The sequence below is a fragment of the Cydia strobilella genome, chromosome Z (genome assembly GCF_947568885.1).
Source record: "Cydia strobilella chromosome Z, ilCydStro3.1, whole genome shotgun sequence".
Lineage (NCBI taxonomy): Eukaryota > Metazoa > Arthropoda > Insecta > Lepidoptera > Tortricidae > Cydia > Cydia strobilella.
The window spans coordinates 27,289,311-27,314,795 of NC_086068.1; the positions used below are offsets into that span (position 1 = coordinate 27,289,311).

Sequence of the window (25,485 nt, forward strand, 5' to 3'; positions counted from 1 at the left end):
GTCCAATCTTGGTCCAACGTGTATTTGCGTTTCACATTTTGCTTAATGAGAGAGTGAGACGCAATGCACATTGGACACAGATCTTCAACAAGTGTAATACCACCCCAAGAGCAATGGCTTGTCAGGAGGCCCCGGGATGGTAGGCCTTTGCACATAGCATGACCGGCCCGGGCCCGTACCGTGCCCGCACCGTCGCACTCCCGAGCCCCGGTCATGACGTAATGCTTTCCATAGAAAACAACGCGCCGGAAGCTCCGGCCCGGTCACGCCCCGGTCTAACGTGTCATCCTTAAGGGTTCCTAGTTGACCACGGAACCCTAAAAATGAGCTACTTTCAAAGCATGAGAAATAAAAAAAATCGTGTTACAATTAGAGAAGAAATAAAACGATGAGAATCAACAAATTTGTATATTTTATCAAGTGTCGGTCATTGGAAATGTCTCCGATATTGTTCTTATCCTTGGTCGAACTGTGGCTGACCTTGTGAATCACGTCGAAAGTAATTGTTCCCCGTAGCACTCATATCTCCACCTAGGAAGAAGTATCTTGTTTTCATAAAATGGCGACTAGGCACAGAGTAAGAGAAAACGAGAGTATAGGTAATATGGAATACATAGCATATTATAAACTAGTATTGTGGAATGCCGCCAATAATAGTGTGTACCCATTGCAATTTGGAAATTAGGCATATTTATTTTTAACCGACTTCAATTTCATAGAAGGAGGAGGTTGTGTATTCGGTTGTGGCTATTTTTTTTAAATGTATGTTCACCGATTACTCCGAGACCCGTAGTCCGATTTGAGTAATTCTTTTTTTGTTCGAAAGGAGCTACTTCCAAGTTGGTCCCATATTAATCTGGTTCTGATCTGATGATGGGAACCCTGAGGAATTGAGGGAACTCCTCAATTTTCAATTTTTATGGCGAGTTGGGTGTTTTCTTAAGCAACTTGAGCATTTTCTCTCGAAAACGACCAATTTGATGAAGTGGGGCTGATGATGATGATTGTTTTGATGATAATGATTTCAGCGATTACTCCGGCACCCATGATCCGATTTGAGTAATTCTTTTTCTGTTTGAAAGAAGTTACCTCCAAGGTGTTTTCGTAACATTTTTGGTTTTGCTCTGATGATGGAATCCGTGAGGAATTGAGGGAACTCCTCAATTTTTAAAGGCACGTGTATGGTGATTTCAGTGTTTTCTAAAGTAACTTGACATTTCCACCCAAAAACCACCAATTTGATGTAGTGCAGCTGTAGCCTAACCACGAGTTTGACACTAAATATTCGCTAGCGTCTTCGTAACTTACTTTGTACACTAATATGCCAGTACGAGCGAGATGCATAAACAGTAAGTTACGCACACGATAGCGAATAAAATCAATGTCAAATTCGTGGTAAGGTTACTGATGATGAAGACCACGGACGAAATGTGGAACTTCCCTCGTATGTGTATTATGATTTTTGATGTAGGTAGTGTTGGAAACAACCAAAGAGACTGAGAGGTGAGGGGTAGGTGTGACATGTGAAGGTAGAGGGTATTAGTGTTTGGGGGGTTTGAGGTTGGGGGTTGACGGGAGGTGAGTTGATGAGTCGGGGACTGAGGGGTTGGGAGGTAAGGGATTGGGGGTTAGGGCTAGGAGTTGATGGGTCTGGGGTTAGGGGTCGGGGAATGGCGGTTGAAGGGTTGGTGGTTTAGGGTCGAGGGGTTCAGTGATCAGGGGCAAACCAAGTAGTAACAACGGTAGTACTATTAGTTATTCTGTGGTAACAATACCAGTCAAAAATAATCAGCTTTATGTCTATAAATCCCATTACAACTGTACAAATATTATAAACGTAAAAGTAATTCTGTCTGCCTCTTTGTTACCTTTTCATGGCTAAACAACTGAACCGCTTTGAAATTTTGCATGAAGGTTCCTTGAATTGTTTTATATTTTTAAATGTAGTCCTCTGGATAAGCAACAGAAAATAACTCAGTCCCAATCCCACACTTGCGTGCTATGGACTTTTCAAGAATTAGTAAATAATGCTCTTTAAAAAATACGACAACAAATAAACGTGCGTCTGTCTGTCTGTCCGTCTGTCACAGTCTATTTTCTCCGAAACTACTGGACCAATTAAGTTGATATTTGGTAAGTTTGTGACCCAAAGTCCAAAGACGGACATGTAACACACCCCCCCTTTATCTCCAAAACTACTGGGTCTAAAATTTTGAAAAAATTAACGAAATAGATCTTTACCGATAGATTACAGGAAAACCTATTAGAAATTGCAGTTAAGCGTGAGTCGGACTTAATTACTTAGTTTTTGATCCGACCCCTACGGGTTTTTTAAAGACATTTCACTCACGTTTCACATAAAAAATACATTGTTTAAATTGTGTAATATACGGAACCCTTGGAACGCGAGTCGGACTCGCATTTGGCCGGTTTTTTTTATAAAAGTTTTTATTTCATACCTACTTCAGGTCAGGAGCCACTACAAACTAAAGCCACCGAAATATGAAGCGTTTACCGCAATAACAGCGTGAGGTCGCCACACATACATAGGTGCGCTGGGTGCACATTTGTCTTGTGCTGCTAATGCTACACTACGAACATAAATAATATGTGGTATCGGCAAACAAGAGTATGCTCAGGAGGAAAGACAACACGGTATAGTAAACTTTACCTGGTCCTTCAGCTAAATGCGGGTTGGATATAATTTCTTCGCCGGCTGAGGATACCGGCGACCTGAAGTATGCAGGTTGTACCTGGAGAGAAGACGTAGTTACTTATGTGGCTAAGCCATTAGTTGTCAAATTGGAAGCACCTTCTTCCCATAATATTTAATAACTAATAGCCTATATAGTGGCTTAGCGGAACAGGCTTTAGGTTACTTTTGGCTCATGTCGTCGCAGACATGGACATATTTGGTATCAGTGCATTCAGTGTGATGTCCTGAACACAAATATATGAGATGAAAAGCGCAAAAGTGGTGGGAGTAGTTGCTGTGACGTCTACGTCACTAACACAATTCTGACGAATTTAACCACATCTCATATGGGCTATACAAATTTTGAAAATGGCGCCCGCTAATGAAAAAAGGGGGGATCGTTTTTTTTCTTACTATAGCAATATGGGTAGGTACCAAATGAAAGCTAGTGAAAAGACCATTTCAAAAATATATGTAAACAGTCTGGTTTTTTGTCAGGCTGTCTTTGACATAGGCCTCCTCCAGGCGGCGCCACTCATCGCGGTTTTTTGAGAGTCTTCTCCAGTCTTCAGGAAAGTCGTCTTCCCATCTTTTGTATGGTTTACATTGGGGTCTTTTCTTTCCTCTTGGGTACCATTCCGGGACATCTTTTGTCCATTTGTCTTTTTGTGAGCGCATCATGTGCCCTGTCCATTTCCATTTGAGCGTTCGGATTCTCTGGGAAACATCTTCTATTTTGGTTGTTTTCCTAATATCTGTGAGTCTGCATCGGTCTCTTAGTTTTATTCCCAGCATACTCCTCTCCGTACTTTGTTGAGTGACTTTGACTTTGTGCTCATTTTCTTTGGTTAAGGCCCAGGTTTCACAACCATATGTAAGTACTGGGAGTATACATGAGTTGTAATTTTTTCTTTTCCCAGAGATTGGCATTGAATTTGACTTCATAATTTCTTTAAGAAACCAGTATCTAGCCCAGCTGTTTGTAATTCTTCTTTGGATTTCTTGTGTTTGTTGTTTGTGTGGAGATATTAGTTGGCCTAAGTATATATAGTCTTTTACATATTCTATTTCTTGATTTTTTATTTTTATTGTTTCTTTATTATTATTATTAGATCTTTATTTTAGAGATGTTCATCACTAAGCCAACTTTTTCACTTTCATCGGTAAGCTGGATGAGCATGTCCTGTAAAGACTTGGAATCGGTAGCAAATAGGACTAAATCGTTGTTTTAATAATAGTTGCAGTTTAATGTAACTGAAAATTATACTCTTTTTCAACTTGATGTACTTTTCTCATTTTTGGTTATATCTGGTTAATTATTTTTTAACGTTATATAGAGGATATTCAGTCACTTGGTATATATTTTGGAATGATCCATTAAGTCATTTTCAATTTAGAGCAGTTCAAAGTCAACTGTGGATTGTGAAATTTTTGAACGTTTTCTAATAATTTGTTAGACGAAGTAGTAACAATGTTACAGTACGAGTATGTTATATATTTGTGATCTACTGAAAAAGCCCTTTCATTTGATACCCCACATGGTATGATAAAAGAAAAAAAGTAAAAAACTTTGTACTGCCGACTTTTTGACGTCACAGCAACTACCCCCACCACTTTCGCGCTTGTCATCTTATATATTTGTGTTCAGGACATCACACTGAATGCACTGATACCAAATATGTCCATGTCTGCGACGACATGAGTGAAAATCGATTTCCAGAAGACTTCTAGACCAAAAACCGCCGCACTATCGCAATATCGTGACTCGTGACGTTTATATTTAATTACTTAACTCTGCGTTCAAATCCAGCAACCTACACGCCAAAGGTATTTAAGCACAATCGGATTAACACTAACCTCGAAATCTCTTCCAGTTATGAAATTTGGTATGTATTATAACCCTACTTTCTCGCACTTTCTGTTTAAGTCGCAGTCGAGTAAAATGTTGATATTGGGGTATAACGTGTACAAATGTATAGACAAAAGTGGAATTCATATTCCTACAAGTTTCCTATTAAGAGAATATCCCCTAAAAGGGTATAAGCGCTAAATCTGGATTCAGCAATTTTTTTCTAATAGAGACCCGTTGCGGCGTCTAAACGCCTCTAGAGTATGGTTCTAAAAGTTAGGTTGCCTGTCCACTGGAGCGGAGCGGTAAGCGGGGAAAAAATCCAGCAATAGAATTTCATTAAAATTACAGAGCGGAGATTTTATGCTATTCAATTGGTGGATTTTTTCCTCGCTCATCGCTCCGCCACCTCGCTCCGCTCCTGTGGACAGGCAGGCTAAGACTGAACGCTTAATAAAATAAAATAAAACTCAAGAGCTATAAAAATGGGTACATAAAGTATCCTATCAAAACATTACATGTAAAAAGATTCATAAAATGGTCATTCATTCAGGCATTCATGTGCTGTTGTTGATGTGTAGTAGTTGTTGGTGCAGTAGTTTTGTTTTCCAAAAACCGGGAAAAAGTAATGAAATTGCACTTTTGGTAGAAAGAAAAGATCCGCATGCGAGCACTTCATTCCCGCAACTCGGCCTTCGGCCTTCGCTGGGTTTCTGCCCGTTGTTTTCTTGTCTTGCCATTTGGCTCTAATGCCTAAAATTTCATAGGGCTAATGTATAATTTTATATTTTCAACACACTTGCTCAAAACGACGTTTATATTCCACCGATTTTTGACTCATAATCCTTGATATTATAACACTTGTGCTTTTTAGGGTTCCGTACCCAAAGGGTAAAAACGGGACCCTATTACTAAGACTCCGCTGTCCGTCTATTCGTCTGTCCGTCTGTCTGTCACCGGGCTGTATCTCATGAACCGTGGTAGCTAGACAGTTGAAATCTTCGCAGATGATGTATTTCTGTTGCCGCTATAACAACAAATACTAAAAAGTACGGAACCCTCGGTGCGCGAGTTCATGAGACTGAAGTTTACAAACATTTTACAAACATTCCGTGACATTCCGTGTCTGGGCTATAACAACGAAAATCGAAGTTCAAATTGCGGGCATCTTTCTCTTTCACTCTAATTACGCCTTCATTGGAGTAAAAGAGAAAGATCCCCGCAATTTGCGAATTTCGGTTTTCGCGGTAGACCCTCTGACCTAATAATAGACATAGTACATACACGTAGTTATAGACATGAAACCGAGCGACCAGGGGTAAGAGAAAGACATATTCATGTATTGACAGTTTCGTGTATGGCAGCATAATCCTTTTTCTCTTTCACTCTTATAAATTTCGGTACTTCGCCATCGCCTCCTTGATATGATGCCATAACCCGACCATGACAAAATGCCCGGTCGGTGATAAAGACAAAGCATGGCACTATTTTCTCTTTCCTCTTATATGAATCGCAATAAGACTATCTTTCTCTATCAAAGAGTGTCAGGCCATTGGACCTAATTTAGTTTTTTTTTTAATTTACTTTTTTGAAAGTCTGTACAACGACTGGACCGCGACCTTGGTACCGTCAAAATATTTCTTTCTCGCTCTCAGCATACGGCGGCCCACCTTAAGCGCCTAACACATTACCGCACCGCACCAAGGTCGTTGTGCGATGCACCTATAAGTAAGAGCGAGAAAGAGATAGTGCGCAAGGTGGTCACCGTACGTACGTTAAGGAAGCAGCTTTAAGTTAGAGCGAGAAAGAAATGTTATAGCCGTATTTAACAGACTATCGTAAAAGCCGTTAGAGACTACCACCTCACCGCGGCCTTGGTGCGGTGCGGCGCACGTATCGATAGTGTGCAAGGTGGTCACCGTACGTACGTTAAGGACGCAGCTACAAGTTAGAGCGAGAAAGAGATATTTTGACCGCACCAATACGGCTTTTCGACATATTCTCTTTCTCGCTCTCACTTATGGGTATGGCGCACCAAGATCGCGGTGCAGTGCGGTAGTCTGTTACGGCTTTTACACACGATCGCACATATGCCGCACCGCACCAAGGTCACGGACCGATGCGGAAAATTGGCTGACCTTTTACCTTAAAGATCCGACATCATTTAACATCCGCATAAGAACAATTCTCACCGTATGTGCTTTTTGAAATAAATATAGATGCTTTTCCCCACCGTTTTGTATGGTTTATGGTGGCCTGGTAGGTTACAAATTCAGTCCCTCACAGGCGCACTCGGTAGGCCACTAAACTTCTATAGGATCCTACCTTCTATGTGCCAAAGCAACAATAAAATAAACATGTGTCATCTTGATGAGTACGATGTGGATGACACATGTCAGATATGTTTGTCAAACACAATAATAAAATTTTATGTTGTTTTAATATAATTTTTAGTGTGGTGTATGCATGTTACAGTCTCAAAACAAATATTTGAATAGATTAGATGGTTTGAGAGCGACCTCACAGGACGCACTCAATGTGTTAAGGTACGTGATGTAAATGGTGTGATATCTGTCTCTAATCCTTTAATTGTTTCACGGGGCGTTCCGCAAGGCTCTATTTTGGGACCACTTTTGTTTATTTTATACAGTGCAGATGTTATAAATATTGTAAATTATTGTAACTATCACTTAGGGTAAAGGCACCAGTGCTCAGCCATGCACCAGTGGTCAGCCTTTCTTGCTTATTTTTGGCTGTAATTATCAAACCTTTTCTACTTTTCATGTCAAAAGTAGGTGATATTATAGATTGATAAACTATTAATTGAAAAATAGTTTAATTTAAAAAAAAAATGTCTAGCATGAACCACAACACTACTTCAAAGAAGTGCTGTCTTCTGACATGAAGGATCATGTGATATGCGCCATTTTTTTTTGGAGTGTCACATGGTATTTTGATAAGTCGTTAACAGCCGAATTATGATATTTTGTTAAAAGAATGTGGACTGTATCACATGATTAATACTTATTCTATCTGAAAAAAAGTAAAAAATTAATATAAATCCATATAAAAGTAACATTTTTATGGCGGCTGACTATTGGGAACTACTTTTTTGTACGAAATCCAATAGTCAGTCTCCCTTGGCTGACTACTGGCCTACTGGGTTTATGGCAGTAATTTTGAAAAGGTCGTAAACCCAGAAGTCAGCCGGGGAGGCTGACCATAGGAATCACAACTTTTTTAAATTTGCAAATGAAATCTAAGTCGTTTAGCCAAGCACCTTTAAATATTTACATTATTATGACTTTATTTGATTGAAATAAGTAACTACCCAGTAGTCAGCCTGTGGCTGACCAGTGGACATTGACATCGCGGAGCTCAGAACCGACTAATCAGCTGTTAAAATGGGATGGCTGGGCACTGGGTACTTAAAGGCTGTCTATTGGTACACAGGGGGCTGCTTACTGGCAAAAACGCACTTTCATTATATTTAATAAAATATTTCCAAAAGCAACGTTTAAAAATGTTTCATTCCTAACAAAACTTAAACTATATGAAATTTTTGAACAGTAAAAACTTTAATTATTCTTATAGGTCAATTAGTAAGCAAATCAAACGATCTTGAACATAGAAATTTCGTAAAAAGGCCTATACGCCGACGTTATGCAATTGTATATTTAATTTATGCCTAATGAAACGGACTCTGCAGTTGACAAATTAAATTCAGATTTAGAGCGCATTACAAAGTGGTGTAAGTCAAATAATCTCGATTTAAACGCAAATAAATCTAAATTGATGATGTTTGGTTCAAGTAAGCGACTAAGTGACCTTGAGACTTACGTGCCACAGGTAGTTATAATGGGTGATATGCTTGAACGTGTTTACGTCGCTCGTAACTTAGGCCTTATTATGCCTTCTATCTCTTAAGATCCATTCCTGAGATCCACGATGTATCTAATGATTTTTTTTTTCTAACTAGATGCATTACTCTGACTGAAGTATGGATCTAATGAGATGTTATTTATCATTTGATACACCATTACTTCTAGTCGCTACAAACGGATCTGATGAGAATATTTTTCTCATTAGATATAACTTGTTGTTATGGATCTAGTGAGAAGATGCTAATAATTATTAAACTATACCGGGTGGAACGTAACGAGGGACTTTCCCGTGAATGTGGCGTTGTTTAGCTTAAGTACATTATTTTCTCTAAATAAACTTTGTTAATATCTGTTACCATTTTCAAGCAAAAAACTGCGTGTTTCAACCCTATTCAATAACCAAACCTTTAAAACTTTTATTTATTGCAAAACATATGAAAACAATACAACAAAATACATGCAAACTAATAAAATATTCTGTTCCAAAGCCATTTCAGCATGTCGACTATACACGATGATTTTTAATCCGTGATCAGGAGATGAAAAATATTAATCAAAAGTTACTTACAAATTAAAAAATATAACAAAAAAATGCTTGCTTCTATGTAATTGAGTCATCATCGTGATCGCCATCATTTACTGTATTGGAAAAATTGGTTCCTGATCATTACCAATTCATCGTGTATAAAATGGCTTCGGGCTTTGCACTGACAAGTTCGTTAAAAATTATCGTAGCTTTTCCAGGAAGTGTCCAACACTTATGCCGCCATTTATTAACTGCATCTGGGCAGTTAAAATGCGGTCGTCGTAGTTTCTGACATTGTTGCGACGTTTAGGCCCTTTACTTTTTATAAACTTCTGCAAACGATGATGGCGAAAAGAACTTATCTTCGCTTCTTGAAATAACAGATGCAGAACCTGCAATAGCTGACCTTCGTTTTTGTTGATACTGACATTAAGGCTATGATGCCAGCCCTCGCTGCTATTATTCGTTCAATGTCTCTCGCCATACATACACCATGTTTTATAAAAATCATTTTTCATCCAGTACGATTCAAAATAGTCACAGAACTTGGTCATTGTTTCATCAGAGCCCATTTCATCTCGAATATAGCCCCAGCCGTCGGGTATCAAATAGTGGGGCAGAAATGCGAGTTTGCTACATAATGATATAACCCTGTTATTGTGTTTTGTGCGTTTCAAGCCGATTGATTTAGCTTTTCTAAATAAGGCATTTGAGAAGTGGTAGTGACAACCCATTATTTTTACTTTCTTTTCAGACAAAGCATCTAATGCGGCTCTCTCAAAGTCGATAGTTACCTTCTTAGGTTGCCTGCCTGGCACTGGCACCTGTGCCTCAATTAAGTTGAACAATGTCGTGTATGCCTTCTTCGTCTGATGCGTCATGAACGCAAAAACTAAAGGTATTACATTGGTGTTTCCTGAGTCACTGCCGATATCAGTATGGATTGTATAAATCTGCCGGAATGGTGAAGGGCATGATTTGAACGTTCCGTCCATGAACATGTGTTGCGACTGGGTTAAACACTCTCGAGCGTCGTTAGAACAAAATATCATAATTCTCATGCCATTGTAACTGTAATCCGCCAACAGAAAACTCTCGTATTGAATGGGTACCTCTACTTCTTTGGGATCGGTATGGCGAATTTTATCCACACCGGCAATTTTATTCCGTTGGCGATAAATGGAAGATTTTTTTTCATTGAACGTTGGGATAGGTTTATTTGTCGCCAGGTGCCAGCCTTTTTCCATAATAGTAGCCAAACCTCTTTTAAAAACACGAGGAGCCGGTTCTCTGCCTGAAGAAGCTTCGGCACAATGGTCGCTAATGGTGGCTTTTATCAAATTTTGCGTTTCATCTGAAATGCAGTCTCCGGAATGGGGTTTCCTTATTAATATATCCGATTTGTCCTAAAACAATAGCAATATACACATCAGAGACGTGGGCGCTAACGATGGGCCTCATAAGAAGGCTCAAGGTCACGCAAAGGGCAATGGAGCGAGCTATGCTCAGGGTTTCTCTGCGTGATAGAATCAGAAATGAAGCTATCCGCTGCAGAACTAGGGTCACCGTCATAGCCCGCAGAATTGCGAACCTTAAGTGGCAGTGGGCGTGGCACATTGCTCGGAGAACTGATGGCTGATGGGGCCGGAAGGTTCTAGAGTGGCGTCCGCGTACCGGAAGACGAGCTGTTGGTAGGCCTCCAACAAGATGGAGCGACGACCTGGTGAGGGTCGCGGGAGTTCGGTGGATGCGAGCAGCGCAGGATCGGTCGAGGTGGCGAGCCTTGGGGGAGGCCTATGTCCAGCAGTGGACGTCTATCGGCTGACATGATGATGATGATGATACACATACAAAAGTACAGTTAACTTAAAAATAACATCGAATAACAAATTGTTCTTGGAAAATCGTAAGATGTGTCAGAAATGCACATTTTATATATAATAATAATCCTTACCGCAGATAACGTCACAGATCCTTTGCACTTTAATTTCGTTTTTTTATAATTTTCACACCGCCATCGACTAGTCCCCTTCTTATATTTTTATGGGAATGGAACCTATGCCCCTCAAACAAAAGAACTGTCGCACGTCCACTCTTAATAAATTTTAACTCACTCATTATTTAGTTTCGAGTCTTACATAAATGGGTCAGATTATATGTAGTATATTCCGTAATATGACAAACAGTAGTGACAAGTACCGGTTATTATTGTCATGATTATTTTAGAAGTTAAGTGGCCAATTCAACATTATACCTAAAGAGGATTGACTACGTAGTCTATGAGATAGGTAGATCTTGTGGGAAAATATTCTCAACAGATCCACTATCTAGCGAAGTAACGGATCTAGTGGGGAAACAGTCTCACCAGATCCATAATGGATCAGAGCTAATGGATCTAACGAGATAATGTTCTCAGTAGATCTACTGTTGAGAGCATTAATGGATCTAACGAGAAAAAAGTCTCACTAGGTCCATAATGGATCAGAGCAAATGGATCTAACGAGATAATGTTCTCAGTAGATCTACTGTTGATAGCATCTAACGAGAAAAAAGTCTCACTAGGTCCATAATGGATCAGAGCAAATGGATCTAACGAGATAATGTTCTCAGTAGATCTACTGTTGAGAGCATCAATAGATCTAACGAGAAAAAAGTCTCACTAGGTCCATAATGGATCTTATAAAATGTATCTAGCGAGAAAAGTAATCCCATTAGATACATGGACAAATGAATAAATGGATCTATTGAGAAAGTACTTTCCCTGGATCTATTCAAGAGGTGGGCAATGTATCTACAGAGATAAATATTCTCCGTAGATCTTTTTCTTGCAACTGGGTACAAAGATGTATCAGGTGAGAAATAACATCTCATTAGATCCATACTTCAGAGTAATGGATCTAGTTAGAAAAAAAAAATCATTAGATAGATCGTGGATCTAAGGAATGGATCTTAAGAGATAGAAGGTTATTATGGATGATAAGTTGCGTTTTGAAAAGCACGTCACAGAACTAGTGCGAAATTGTTTTTACAGGCTCACAGTGCTATATCGATTTCGTGACTTTATTAGTGTTGACTTGCGAATAAATCTCTGTGGTTCACTTATTCTATCTAAGTTGGGTTATGCCGATGTTGTCTACGGTGGCTGCTTGCTGGCGCGTACTTCTACATTGGTATAACGAATACAAAATGCTTGCGCTCGATATTATTTTTATGTACCACGCCGATCCCACATCACTCCATTTTTAAACAAGAATAAATTATTGAATATGTCGGCCAGGCGAACACCGCTCTTTGTTAATTTTTGGAGTCATGCATACAAAAAAACCTTCATATTTATTTAATAAGATACAATGCTCTAAGCGTGAAGTGCGGAGCGCTCAACGGCTTGTTGGCCCGAAGCACAGTACGTCTGCTTTTCGTGGCAGCTTTCGATACGCCGCCACGAAGTGTTGGAATAATCTGCCACCACCTATAAGAAATTGTACTTCGAGAGCAACTTTTAAAAATAAGAGTAAAAAGTATTTAATTGATCTTCAAACTTCCAACACATGAGCTGACGTACGGTGCTAGATGTTATTATTATATATATATATATATATTTTTGTTATTAAGTTTGTTTCAAGTTTTAAGTTTACAAACAAGTACCAGTAGTTCACTACTCTCTAATTGTTCAAAGCACAAACCCGCTTTCTCCCACATGTTAGCTTAGTTTTGTTTTATTTAATTTAATTGTGTTTTCCCTGGTTGCCGTGAAAATCAGCGCCATGGCTAAATATCTTAGTCATCGGCATATGCTGAGTGGCATCCATTTTAATGTTATGTGTTATGCAATATATTAGAATAAGATGTAATAGGTTAAGTTTTATATTTTACACCAAATAAAGTATTTCTATTTCTATCTATTTCTATTGGATACTGGATACCTTAGATACATTGGATACAGGTTCGAGGTTAATTCAATTTTAAGTCAGAACAAAGGTCACGTGGTACATTTTTTTCAAATTAACTTTTTAGTACTTTATCGGGAAAAAATCAAAAAACTAAGAGCTTATTGCAAATCTGTAGCATGAGACAAATCCAATGACATATAATTTATTAAAATCGCACAGTAACTATAGATATGATAGCTATAACAGCAGTCAATGGTCGGTCGTTTAGATTTTTTTGCCGTTTTTAAAGATAATAATGGTACGGCACCCTACGTGCGCGAGTCCGACTCGCACTTGGCCGGTTTTTTACATTTAGTCAATATGCATATGTAGTGACACGGAACCTTTCGATCACGAGTCCAACTCGCACTTGACCGATCTCCACATTTTAAATAGGTATAGGTAGGTATAGGTAATAGGTATGCGAAAAAAGTTTGCATATATCAACATTTTTAAAATGAAAACAACCTGGCAATTTAGAGTATTGACTGGTGCCACTGGTGGTATAGAAAGGATGCCACTCTTATGGCAGAATTGTTGCAAAAGTGACCGCTTTCAGCTTTAAATAATAGTTCCTAATCTCTCCGGTGGCGCTAGTTAGGCTCTGGGACATGAGTATAACATGAACCATATAAGGCAAAAAATAACCCGACCAAATTACGTAGGTTGTTTTTGGTAGTATTTCGGTGTATGGTGGCGCCGCCTAATTACTGGTTTTTGATGGACACTTATCATACATAGAGATTTGGCTCCTTTATATAGTCTCCATGGTATTGACATAATAGTCCCCTTAAAAGTTGACACAATATGTTTAATGTCATTCATTGTCAACAAACTGTAAAATCATTTTTGTATTTTCGTACATGTTTTAAGTGTTGCGGATATTATGTTGCCCTCAAAAATAATATTTCATCATGCTGAACAACTACTACAGGTTTGAGTGCAATTCATGTTTATTATTATTTGGTCATCTTGAGTCAAAATAGGGATCACATGTCACGTGGTCAAACTCACAAATTAACTTAACTTTTTCAAATTAATTTTTCAGTACTTTTTCAGAAAAAAAATAAAAATCCAGGATTTATTAAACTCGGACCATAACTGTAGATCTGATGGGATGTACAAAAACCGGCCTCGCGTAATATATATATATATAGATAGATAGATAACAAGATGTATTTTTTCCGCAAAAATATCTAGGACTTTTTTGTGTAGAATTTAATAGGCTTTAATGTTGCCTTACACCGTATTTTCACAGAGAACGTAGATTTAGAGTAAAACGCAAATTTCTCCAGGATGGTACACATTTTCCAAGATGGCTGCGATTCCTCGAGGTCCCCAAATGTCAAATAGTGTGGACATGAAAAAGAGACCTTTAATTAACATACAATCCAAATTTCATAACTTTGGAAGAGATTTCGAGGTTAGTCTTAATCCGATTGTGCACACGCGGGGATTTTATTCCGATTTCTCCGACTTCAGTCATCCTACACGAACATGTTACCTGTCCATCGTTCTTCAACAAATCCAACGCTGCTGGGTAATTCGGGAATCTGTTAAAGATTCCGTTCAAGTTGTAATGAAGATTCATATCCGGGCCAATGTTAGCTTTGAGAAGTTGCTCCCAAATTCCACCTGTAAAGAAAAAACAAATTTAATGGTAGATTGCAAAGCTTTGAAGTAACCTAAGTTCCAAAACAAATATACACAAGATTATGTTATTTAAATAAATAGACGGCGGCTTTTTTGTTTTTAGGGTTCCGTACCCATAGGGTAAAAACGGGACCCTATTACTAAGACTCCGTTGTCCGTCTGTCTGTCACCATTCTCATCTTATCTCATGAACCGTGATAGCTAGACAGTTGAAATTTTCACAGATGATGTATTTCTGTTGCCGCTATAACAACAAATACTAAAAAGAACGGAAACCTCAGTGCGCGAGTCCGACTAGCACTTGGCGAGTTTTTTTATTGGTATTTGCGTTATTTAACAATTCACCGCAACCGTGCAACTTCCAAATAGTCATACTTGTTATGAACAAAATGCTGCACTTCATGATAAAAGCAAGCCGCTTTGCACAGTGATAGTAGGGACCAAACTGAGCGATTTGACCCGCAGCAGCGGCAGTTTCACCCCTTAGGAACAGAGATGGCGCCACTTCTTTAAAAAATATTTCAAAAAATTCTACAAGCTAAACCAATGAACCGATTTAAATGTTTAATATCTCAAATGAAAGCGCATTATATACATTACTTTTTAAAAAATACTCAAAAAATATATACTCAATACTTTTGATAAAAACGGGAATTTTAAGTTTGTTTTTTTACTCGATTGATAGTTTTTACTTGATTTCTCAAAAAAATTGTATGGAATATGAATAGTTTAATGCATGTATATATTACTGAATAAATAACAAGTATTTAAAAAAAAACCCGACACCGATATCTCTCATACTTCTCGAAATATGAAAGTTTGAATGTGAGTGTAAATTTCTTCAAGATATATTCCAAATAATTCTACAAGCTAAACTATTCGACCGATTTTAATGTTTAATATCTCAAATAAAAGCTCATTATATATACTACTTATAAAAAAATATTTAAATAACATATACTGAATACTTTTGGCAAAAAATGGCATCTTAAGTTTTTTTTCTTACTCGATTGATAGTTTTTAATTGATTTCATAAAAAAAAATTATGGAATATGAATAGTTTAATAAATATATATATAGTACTGAGTATATAAAAGTATTACAAAAAAACCCGACACCCATACCTTTCATTCTTCACGAAATATTTAAGTTCAATTATGCACGTTCTTACAAATAAATTCTTTAAAAGAAATCTTCAACTGCAGTAAGTGCACTGATTTTAATATGAAATGTGTCATATGAAAAGAAATCACCCAATTTATTTTAATAAATAAAAAATAAATAAATAAAAACTGAATAAAGTTTTTTCCTGGTGCTGAATTACAAAAAAATATAACAAATCTAAAATTAGGAATTATTTTTATTTAAAGTGACTACATTTGTAAACAAAAAACTTAAATGTCCTCTTCGGGTTCACCGGTAGATGTAGAACTGAAAAAAAGTCGTTTTGAGAAGTACTCGTACCATTTCAATACTACAAAATCACCGATCATACATGAACTGGTTGCTGTAGATTACTGTTGGAAAATTTATGTGCCTGTAGATTAACTGTTGAATTATTTTTGTGCCTAGTTGATTACCATTAAACCTATAATTTTGTGCCAGACCTATAATCAGTGGTCAGCATGCAAAATAACTGGATTGAAAATTACATTAACTTACTTTTGATTTGTACAGCCACCTTTGCATGATTTACACTGGGCTGTGCATGGTAAGCTGACGCGACGACACTCACAACGCATAGTTTCGCAGCCAGATTTGCAGCCACAATGGTCCAAGAGGTTTAATTGCGACCAAATCGCTGTAACTGCCGACCATTCCGGAGTCCAACTCTCTTTTTCCTCAGTCCATCCCCAAGAAGATGGACATGGTATGGAAACTTCTGGTTTCATAGCGTTTCCCCATATATGGCCCGCTTGGTAAGCGGCTCGAAGTTCATGTTTATAGAGAGCAGCTGATGTAGGTGGCAGGCTTGACACAAGCTTGTTTTTTGAAGCAAACAAATATTTGTGAACTTCATTTACGTTTATGTGTTCCATTTGGCCAAACAATAACACAAATCTAGGGTTACTTTATACTAAAATTAAAATATGTAGTTACACACCTGACAACCGACAAAATCAAAAACTTGAGTTGACATACTCCTATTTTCCCGTCTTTTTATAGTGGCCAGAGAAAGGCAGCTTGATCTGAACGAATTCCTTCAGTACGAAAACCAAATTTGTCCACCTTCGTTGTCAGTCAATGGAGGGCGTCGTTCAGGGAACAAATCTGATTTGGCCGAGAAATTAGAACCTGCCAACCCTGCCACCTACATCAGCTGCTCTCTATAAACATGCACTTCGAGCAGCTTACCAAGAGGGCCATATATGGGGAAACGCTCTGAATCCAGAAGTTTCCATACCATGTACATCTTTTTGGGGATGGACTGAGGAAAAAGAGAGTTGGACTCCGGAATGGTCGGCATTTACAGCGATTTGGTCTCAATTAAGCCTCTTGGACCATTGTGGCTGCAAATCTGGCTGCGAAACTATGCATTGTGGGTGTCGTCGCGTCAGCTGGCCATGCACAGCCCAGTGTAAATCATGCAAGTGTGGCTGTACAAATCAAAAGTAAGTTAATGTAATTTTCAATCCAGGGTTATTTTGCATGCTGACCACTAATTATAGGTCTGGCACAAAATTATAGGTTTAATGGTTATCAACTAGGCACAAAAATAATTCAACAGTAATTTACAGCAACCAGTTCATGTATGATCAGTGATTTTGTAGTATTGGAATGGTACGAGTACTTAACAAAACGACTTTTCTTTTTCAGTTTTACATCTACCGGTGAACCATATAATTTAACATCACCTAATAATAATTATTTGCCCGTTTATTTTTGTATTTAACACACTGACAATTATCTGATTCAATTCGGCTTATATGTATAAAAACTACTAAATTGACCTACTTTTATATTAGTAGTAGTAGAAGTAGTAAACTCTTTATTGTACAAATATACACATTAAAAATTACATGGTACAAATAATAAGATGTACAAAGGCGAACTTATCCCTTTGAGGGATCTCTTCCAGTTAACCTTTGAGTAGATGAGAGGAGAAAGTGAAAAGAGGGTGACAAATGTAGCAAAATGTACAACAAGGTACCAGAAAGATAAAGGATATAAATACATACAAAATTAATAGGATAAACATATAATATATTACACAAAAAGGAATGGGGAAAATACACTAAAAATTGGAAAGAAGTAGAAAAATATAAAGCAACATACAATACAAATATAGGCACATAAGTCAATCAGATAACCACAGCTTCTTTAACCTCTCCTTGAACGACGCAAGCGATTGCGCCTGTCTGAGCGAAACTGGCAGCTCATTCCACAGCTTCACTGAAAGCACTGCGAAGGACTTGTTGTATCCACGAGATTTGTGAGAGGGGATGGCAAGTGATAAATTCGCGCTAGAACGGAGACGGTGGCCACTGCCTTCAGCCAGAAATTGAAATTTTTGAGAGAGGTATACAGGAGAAGAAGGTGTAAAAAGAACATTGAAGAGAAGAGAAAGAGTGTGAAGATCTCTGCGGCGGCGGATTGGAAGCCAATTGAGATTATGACGGTAGTAAGATACATGATCGTACTTCCGTAGGCCGAAAATGAATCTTATACAGACATTCTGTAAGCGCTCTAACTTGTCCAAGAGTTCTTCTGTCATGTCATATTATACACATAGATTTAAGATTAGATCCTAAGTATGCATGTAATATTGCTATGCCCCCACGGGGTCCATGTGGAACTACCAAGAATTTGTAATACCTAAAAAACCATGGTTGCAATAAATAAATATGAAATATGAACCCGAAGAGGACATTTAAGTTTTTTGTTTACAAATGTAGTTACTTTAAATAAAAATAATTCCTAATTTTAGATTTGTTATATTTTTTTGTAATTCACCACCAGGAAAAAACTTTATTCAGTTTTTATTTATAATTTTTTTATTTATTAAAATAAATTGGGTGATTTATTTTCATATGACACATTTCATATTAAAATCAGTGCACTTACTGCGGTTGAAGATTTCTTTTAAAGGATTTATTTGTAAGAACGTGCATAATTGAACTTAAATATTTCGTGAAGAATGAAAGGTATGGGTGTCGGGTTTTTTTGTAATACTTTTATATACTCAGTTCTATATATATGTTTATTAAACTATTCATGTTCCATAATGTTTTTTTTAAGAAATCAAGTAAAAACTATCAATCGAGTAAGAAAAAAAACTTAAGATGCCGTTTTTTGCCAAAAGGGTTCAGTATATGTTTTATGAGTATTTTTTTATAAGTAATGTATGTAATGAGCTTTTATTTGAGATATTAAACATTGAAATCGGTCAAATAGTTAAGCTTGTAGAATTTTTTGAAATATATTTTGAAGAAATTTACACTCACATTCAAACTTTTATATTTCGTGAAGTATGAGAGGTATCGGTGTCGGGTGTTTTTTATAATACTTGTTATTTATTCAGTAATAGATACATGCATTAAGCTATTCATGTTCCATACATTTTTTTTGAGAAACCAAGTAAAAACTATCAATCGAGTAAAAAAAAAAAACTTAAGATGCCGTTTTTTGTCGAAAGTAATTAGTATATATTTTTTGAGTATTTTTTTAAAAGTAATTTATATAATGAGCTTTCATTTGAGATATTAAACATTTAAATCGGTTCAGTGGTTTAGCTTGTAGCATTTTTTGAAATATTTTTTAAAGAAGTGGCGCCATCTCTGTTCCTAAGGGGTGAAACTTGCGCTGCTGCGGGTCAAATCACTCAGTTTGGTCCCTACTAGCACTGTGCAAAGCGGCTTGCTTTTATCATGAAGTGCAGCATCCGGGCAAAAAATGGCCATAACAAGTATGACTAAAAGGTTCAATTAAATTTTTATTTAGTTTCCCAAAAAGTGTGCACGGAGTGCTCCCAGCCAAGTCCCGCCAACTCGAACTTCGCTCGCTATAATTACTTGTAAGTGAACTTGCCGTTATTAGTCCGTTCACGACTGATTCACGGGCTCAGGCAATCCAGCGTACTGTGGCCTCCTTACTTAGAATCATTTAATTGCCAATGCACCGAAATTAAATTTCGTGTTTTTAAAGTCTTACTTTTTAGGGTTCCGTACCCAAAGCGTAAAAACGGGACCCTATTACTAAGACTCCGCTGTCCGTATGTCTGTCACCAGGCTGTATCTCATGAACCGTGATGGCTAACCAGTTGAAATTTTCACAGATGATGTATTTCTTTGGCCGCTATAACCACAAATACTAAAAAGTACGGAACCCTCGGTGCGCGAGTCCGACTTGGTCGGTTTTTTATTTATTTTTTTTATTACAAAAAGGCAAGCATTTTACCGCAATCTCACCTGATGGTAAGTGCTGATGCAGTCTAGGATGGATCATGCTTACCTAAAAGATGTCTATTCACTTTCGATTTAAAAAGATCCAAGTTATAATGGACTGAGAATAGATTTGCATGAAGTAAATTCCACTCCTTAGCCGTTCGCATGATCAAGCTCATGATAAAACAAGTTAAGGATGACGCATGGAAAGCATCACGTGATCACCTGTCATGTCATAGAAAAGTAAGCGCCGGAAGCTCCGGCCCGGACACGGCCCGGTCTAACGTGGGTCATATTTAAACAGCATAACAGTGAAAATACCAAACCACTGCTAACTTAGACCGAAAAAATAATATAGAAATAAAACAATACGGGCGTCCCAAACTTATGGGACATGAAGGGGAAGTAGCTTAAATATCGTAGATAGTGAATTTTGCTCAAAGAAGACTTTATGTTATTTTTAAAAGTTAGTAATTTTGCATTCATAGATTTTCTAAAAATTACTTGCTTCGTCTGGGAATCGAACCGACTTAAATGTCAAAAAAAAACACCCTACTTTTATGATGCCAATCGAAAGAATAGCTAAAAAATAATAACTCTGCTTAAGTAACATAGTATTTTCAAAGAAAGGAACAACGTAAAATGATTGAGTCAAATTTCAAGAAAGTTATTTATTGCCGATGGCGACGTTCGAAAAGTAGCGATATTATCATTTCAAAGATAGTATTGATTATTCTTAATAAGTACCCACTTCATAAAATACTAGCATAGTTTTCCTTATTATAAGTGCACGTGTAGACAAAATGATAAAACTTAGTATTTCAATACGTCCTCTGTAATCTAGACAGAAGGCAAATTTAAAACAAAAATAATGTTTTTGTTAAATTTGAAAATGGAACAGTTTATGCATGGAGACTATATAAAGGAGCCAAATCTCTTATGTATGAAAAGTGTCCATCAAAAAACAGTAATTAGGCGGCGCCACCATACACCGAAATACTACCAAAAACAACCTACGTAATTTGGTCGGGTTATTTGTTGGTTCATGTTATACTCATGTCCCAGAGTCTAACTAGCGCCACCGGAGTGATTAGGAACTATTATTTAAAGCTGAAAGCGGTCACTTTTGCAACGATTCTGCCATAAGAGTTTGGTAGCCTTTCTATACCATCCATAAGTTTATGACAGCGTTTGTTTGAATGCATACTTTTTAAGATATTTTAAAAAGAAGTAATATTTTTAAATGTTGTTTTAAATGTTGTTCTTAAATTTGAAAACGGAACAGTCTGTGCGAGCGTTTGTTTTTCGGATATTGATCTGTTTAGTCTTAATTCACTTACACAAGTGTTATTGTGTTAATTTATTGCGAACATGGCATATCAAGTAAGTTTTGATCTAATGGAAGCATATTTTTTGAACGATAAAGATATCTCTAGAAGTTTGTGGTGGTATAGCGTAAAGTATCCTGATAGACAAATACCGTCTCGTAAAGTTTTAAAAAGGCTTGTGAACAATTTGAAAACTCTGGGACGTTTCGATAAACGCCCAAGAGAACCACAGCAAGAAAACCATACGATCAACGACGAAATTGATTGGTATTTTAATTTACTTTTTGGCTTTCCGAAAGCATCGGTGAGAAAAGGAGAACATGAAATTGAAGTTTCGAAAAGTAAAATACACCGTGTATTAAAAAAACACGGTTTTAAGAGTTATGTTGAAGGACGATTGGTTCAAAAATTACTTCCGGGCGATACAGAAAGGAAAAAAAAATTGTCTTGATATAATAAATAATAAAAATAAAAATGTTTATTGAGTTCGCACAAACAAACGTAATTATAACTGGGCAGGTGCCTCTTTTTAAGCGTACAATGACACTTGTGTCAAGTGACACCGCTCTCCCGTAGGTGGTAACAGAATTTATATAAAAGCAATAGCTGTGGCTTAAAACTAATGTTTCCTCAAAATAACTAAAAATAGAAAGAAATCATATATAAAGCTAATTTTAACAAAAATCTGTTCTTAATAGAGTATCTAAGCCTTTTTCTTTATATGTAAGGTACAATGGTACTACAATTTTAATAAAGTTTTAATAATCGAGGGGATGTGTGTGTGTGTGTGTGTGCGCCTAGAGCCCGAATGGAATTGACACGGGATATAGTCTCTGAATCCAGAGTATACTCGTAGAAAAGTGGATTGTGAGCTCTACTTTTAGTAGCTTTTAGTACTTGTTGTAGTTGTGTGCGTCATGACCGCACACTTTGTTGTAGGTATTAAAAGTCAGTTTATTTTTGATACTTCACAGGTGAACTCTATCTAAGTCTTCCTGGAGAGATAAACAGTCTGATATGTCTTGGACACCGTAAATAATTTTGAGGTCATCGGCATACAGCAAGCATCTGGCAGATCCAAGAACAAATGGTAAGTCATCGATCATGATTCCAAAAAGCAATGACCCCAGAATGGAACCCTGGTTGACACCGGACAGTCTGAAAGGTCGTGCTGGATACAAAGCATCCGTGCTGCACGTACTGTACTGCACGCCTGTCACGCAAATAGGTAGAAGAGAAACGAAGCAGCTGGGGGGAGAATACGATTTTGCACAGCTTTCTCAGTAACACGTCGTTATCTACTCGGTCGAAGGCCTTTTTAAAGTCAAAATACAGCATGTCTAATTGTATGCCCTTATCTAAATGATCTGAAATGGTATCAGCCAGGGTTAACAAATTTGTTTCGACTGATCGCCGAACGAAAATGATTGGACATTTCATACGGCATGACAACTTCTTTAACCTTTTTAAAAACGTCACTGTCACGCCAGGGTAACAGGCGCAAGCGAGCAAATGTAAACTTTACTTGAAAGTGTTAATGTTACTTTGACAGCGTCCACCATAACAATTATAGTGGTCCTTGGCGTTGTGGGCACGACTAGTAACGACAACTTTAGGGGTTTTTGGCGTTCAAAAGGTTAAACCCATCATATTAGAAGGCAAGATAAAAGAAAATCTCTAAAATTACTGACATCTTACTTAACGGATAGAACCCAGTTTGTTCAAATAGTTAATGTAGATAATTCCGGTTGTGTTAGTTATTATGTTAATTCTACTAAGACAGCAATTGACTGTGGAGTCCCCCAAGGATCTGTCTTAGGGCCTTTACTATTTATTATTTTTATCAATGACTTGCAATACAATATAACTCATGGTACACCTTATCTTTACGCAGATGACACAAGTATAATAATAGGTAATGAAAATATGAATTTACTTGAAACTCAAATAGGCGAAACTTGGGAGGAATTATCCTACTGGTTTGATTGCAATGGTCTTAAAATAAATTTAGACAAAACAGTATATTTTCCTTTTCTTAGACACACAAATAGCATACCGTATGATCTGCCTCTACTAGTAGCAAAAGCCGCTAATGTTAAGTTCTTAGGTATACATTTAGACACACAATTGCGCTGGTCCACTCATATAGAACTTCTAAGAAAAAAATTAGCCTCCGCCTGTTACACCCTGAAAAGCCTCTCTAAAATTTTTAGCTCATCTGCACTTAAAACAGTTTATTTTGCATATTTTGAAAGCCTAATGCGATATGGCCTTGAGGTCTGGGGTAACAGTGTCCATGTGACATGTGACCTGTTTTGATTTTACAAAAAAAGGCTGTGAGATATGTTGATAAGGCGAAGCCACTTGAACATTGCCGTCCTCTATTTGTGAAGCATAAAATATTGACAGTGATATCGCTTTACATATACTTAGTCTATATTTTTGTTTATAAAAATAAGACCCGACTTGCATGTAAAAACAAAAATAGACACCCTAGATTAAGACATCAATTTGACATATAATTACCAGAATCTAAAAATTATTCACATTTCAAAAGTAGTCTGGAATACATAGGAATTAAAATTTAATTTTTTAAATGAGGACATTAGGCAATGTGATAACATTATTGACTTTTCCAAGAAATTAAAATCATTTCTACTAATAAGACCATTTTATAATCTGAATGAATATTTTGATAACCTGACATTTTAATTGTAATATTTAAGGAATTTTTATTGAAATACAATTTAAAATTAAATAAATAACTACCTAAACAGAGTATAAAAATTAAACTAACCTAAAACATTGTAATTCGATTATTTAGATTATTATTTTAAGTTAGTCTAAGATTTTGCATGCCATATTGTGGTAGACCATACATGCATGTAACACTTAATAGCTACACTATGTACCTATAACATCCCAATGACATGTAACCATAACAACTGTGTATGTTCAAGCGAAATAAATAAATTGAAAATTGAAATTGAAAAGAGCGGCAGGAGCAGACCAAGACGTACGTAGGCGTACATACGTACGCTAAGCGACGTAGACCAAATGAAAGAAAAAGCTGGTGTCGTGTCGTATCAAGAGGTCAGTGTCGTATCAGATGGCATACGAGAGGAAGAAATGAAAAATACTCCACCGGAAAGAGGATAACTCTTAAATTTAAGAAGAAATAAATATTATCCGTCTAAGCTACCTCTGTACCTACTGACTTTGTCCTGACAAACTATGGAAGTACCGCAATAAACGTCATGTTTTCATAGTGACACTTCCAAACTGTCAGTGAACGTCGTCGTCGTGGGTTTCATTCGACACCTTTTTGGGAGGGTGTGAGGGGTTTCTTCCGCATCCCTGCTGTGGAGACTGTTTCGGGTCGAGCCCCACCTTGTGGGGCGGTCATTCGTCGTCGTTTTGGGGACGGGTGTGCGTCTGGTGTTGGCGTAGGCCAGCTTTATCGCTACCGGCCATTATCCGACCCCACGACCCCTAGCCTGGTTAGCCCCTTTGAGCGAGGCCTGGTTTCGGGGCCGCAGTGAAAGCGACCAGCAGATTAGGCTGGCGTGTGCGTCGTGCCTGTGCTGGCGTACTGTCAATGAACAGTCTGTGCTGTTAATTTGGTCCAACTAAATACCTACCGAATGAACACTATAAACAGCCGAAACAGCTATTTACGTAAGGGCCCCACCATCGCATAATAATAGTTGTAATCCCCACTTTAGAATGGCTACTGGTGCAGCGGTTATGTGTGCTAGAATTTAAGAATAATTACCTTTATCGGCCGGCACTACTGCTCTATTGGACTGCCAAGGGTACTCAGCATGCGCTTGGAAGTAAATTGCGTACGTCGAAAGCTGAAATTTGCAATAAATATTAAAGACAACATAATTGAGTAACAAACTTTTATTAACAGGCTTTATACCCCTCTGCCTTTTTACTCTTATATTTATAATTCGGAATACTAAGCACGTGATACGGGACGAATCACGGACTAGGATGGAGATGGCAAGTGGGCGTTTCCGTGTAGTCGTGGTCGACTCACTTTATGCACAGACTATGATCAGTAGTTTTGTTAACTAACTACATACTTGAATGACGTTCATGTGACGCGTATGTTACAATATTGTTTATTAAATTATAATGCCGTATTGTCCAGTATTAAGCTGTTATAATGTTTCAATCATAAACATTACAAATACTATAGTATACAAATACTACCATTCTTATAGTCGGT

At 37.3% G+C, this 25,485-nt stretch overlaps 1 protein-coding gene across 1 annotated transcript in view; it reads right to left on the reverse strand.

Moving 5' to 3' along the window:
- Positions 1–394: 394 nt before the first annotated feature.
- The window catches only part of LOC134754348 (uncharacterized), a 43,937-nt gene continuing 18,846 nt past the window's right edge, over positions 395–25,485 (reverse strand). Inside the window, exons 7-10 of the mRNA XM_063690630.1 lie at positions 25,024–25,105; positions 14,388–14,518; positions 2,672–2,753; positions 395–531 (exon numbers count right to left, since the gene is read on the reverse strand). Coding sequence (XP_063546700.1) covers positions 455–531; positions 2,672–2,753; positions 14,388–14,518; positions 25,024–25,105 — 372 coding nt within the window. The 3' untranslated portion in view covers positions 395–454. The remainder of the gene's footprint in view (positions 532–2,671; positions 2,754–14,387; positions 14,519–25,023; positions 25,106–25,485) is intronic.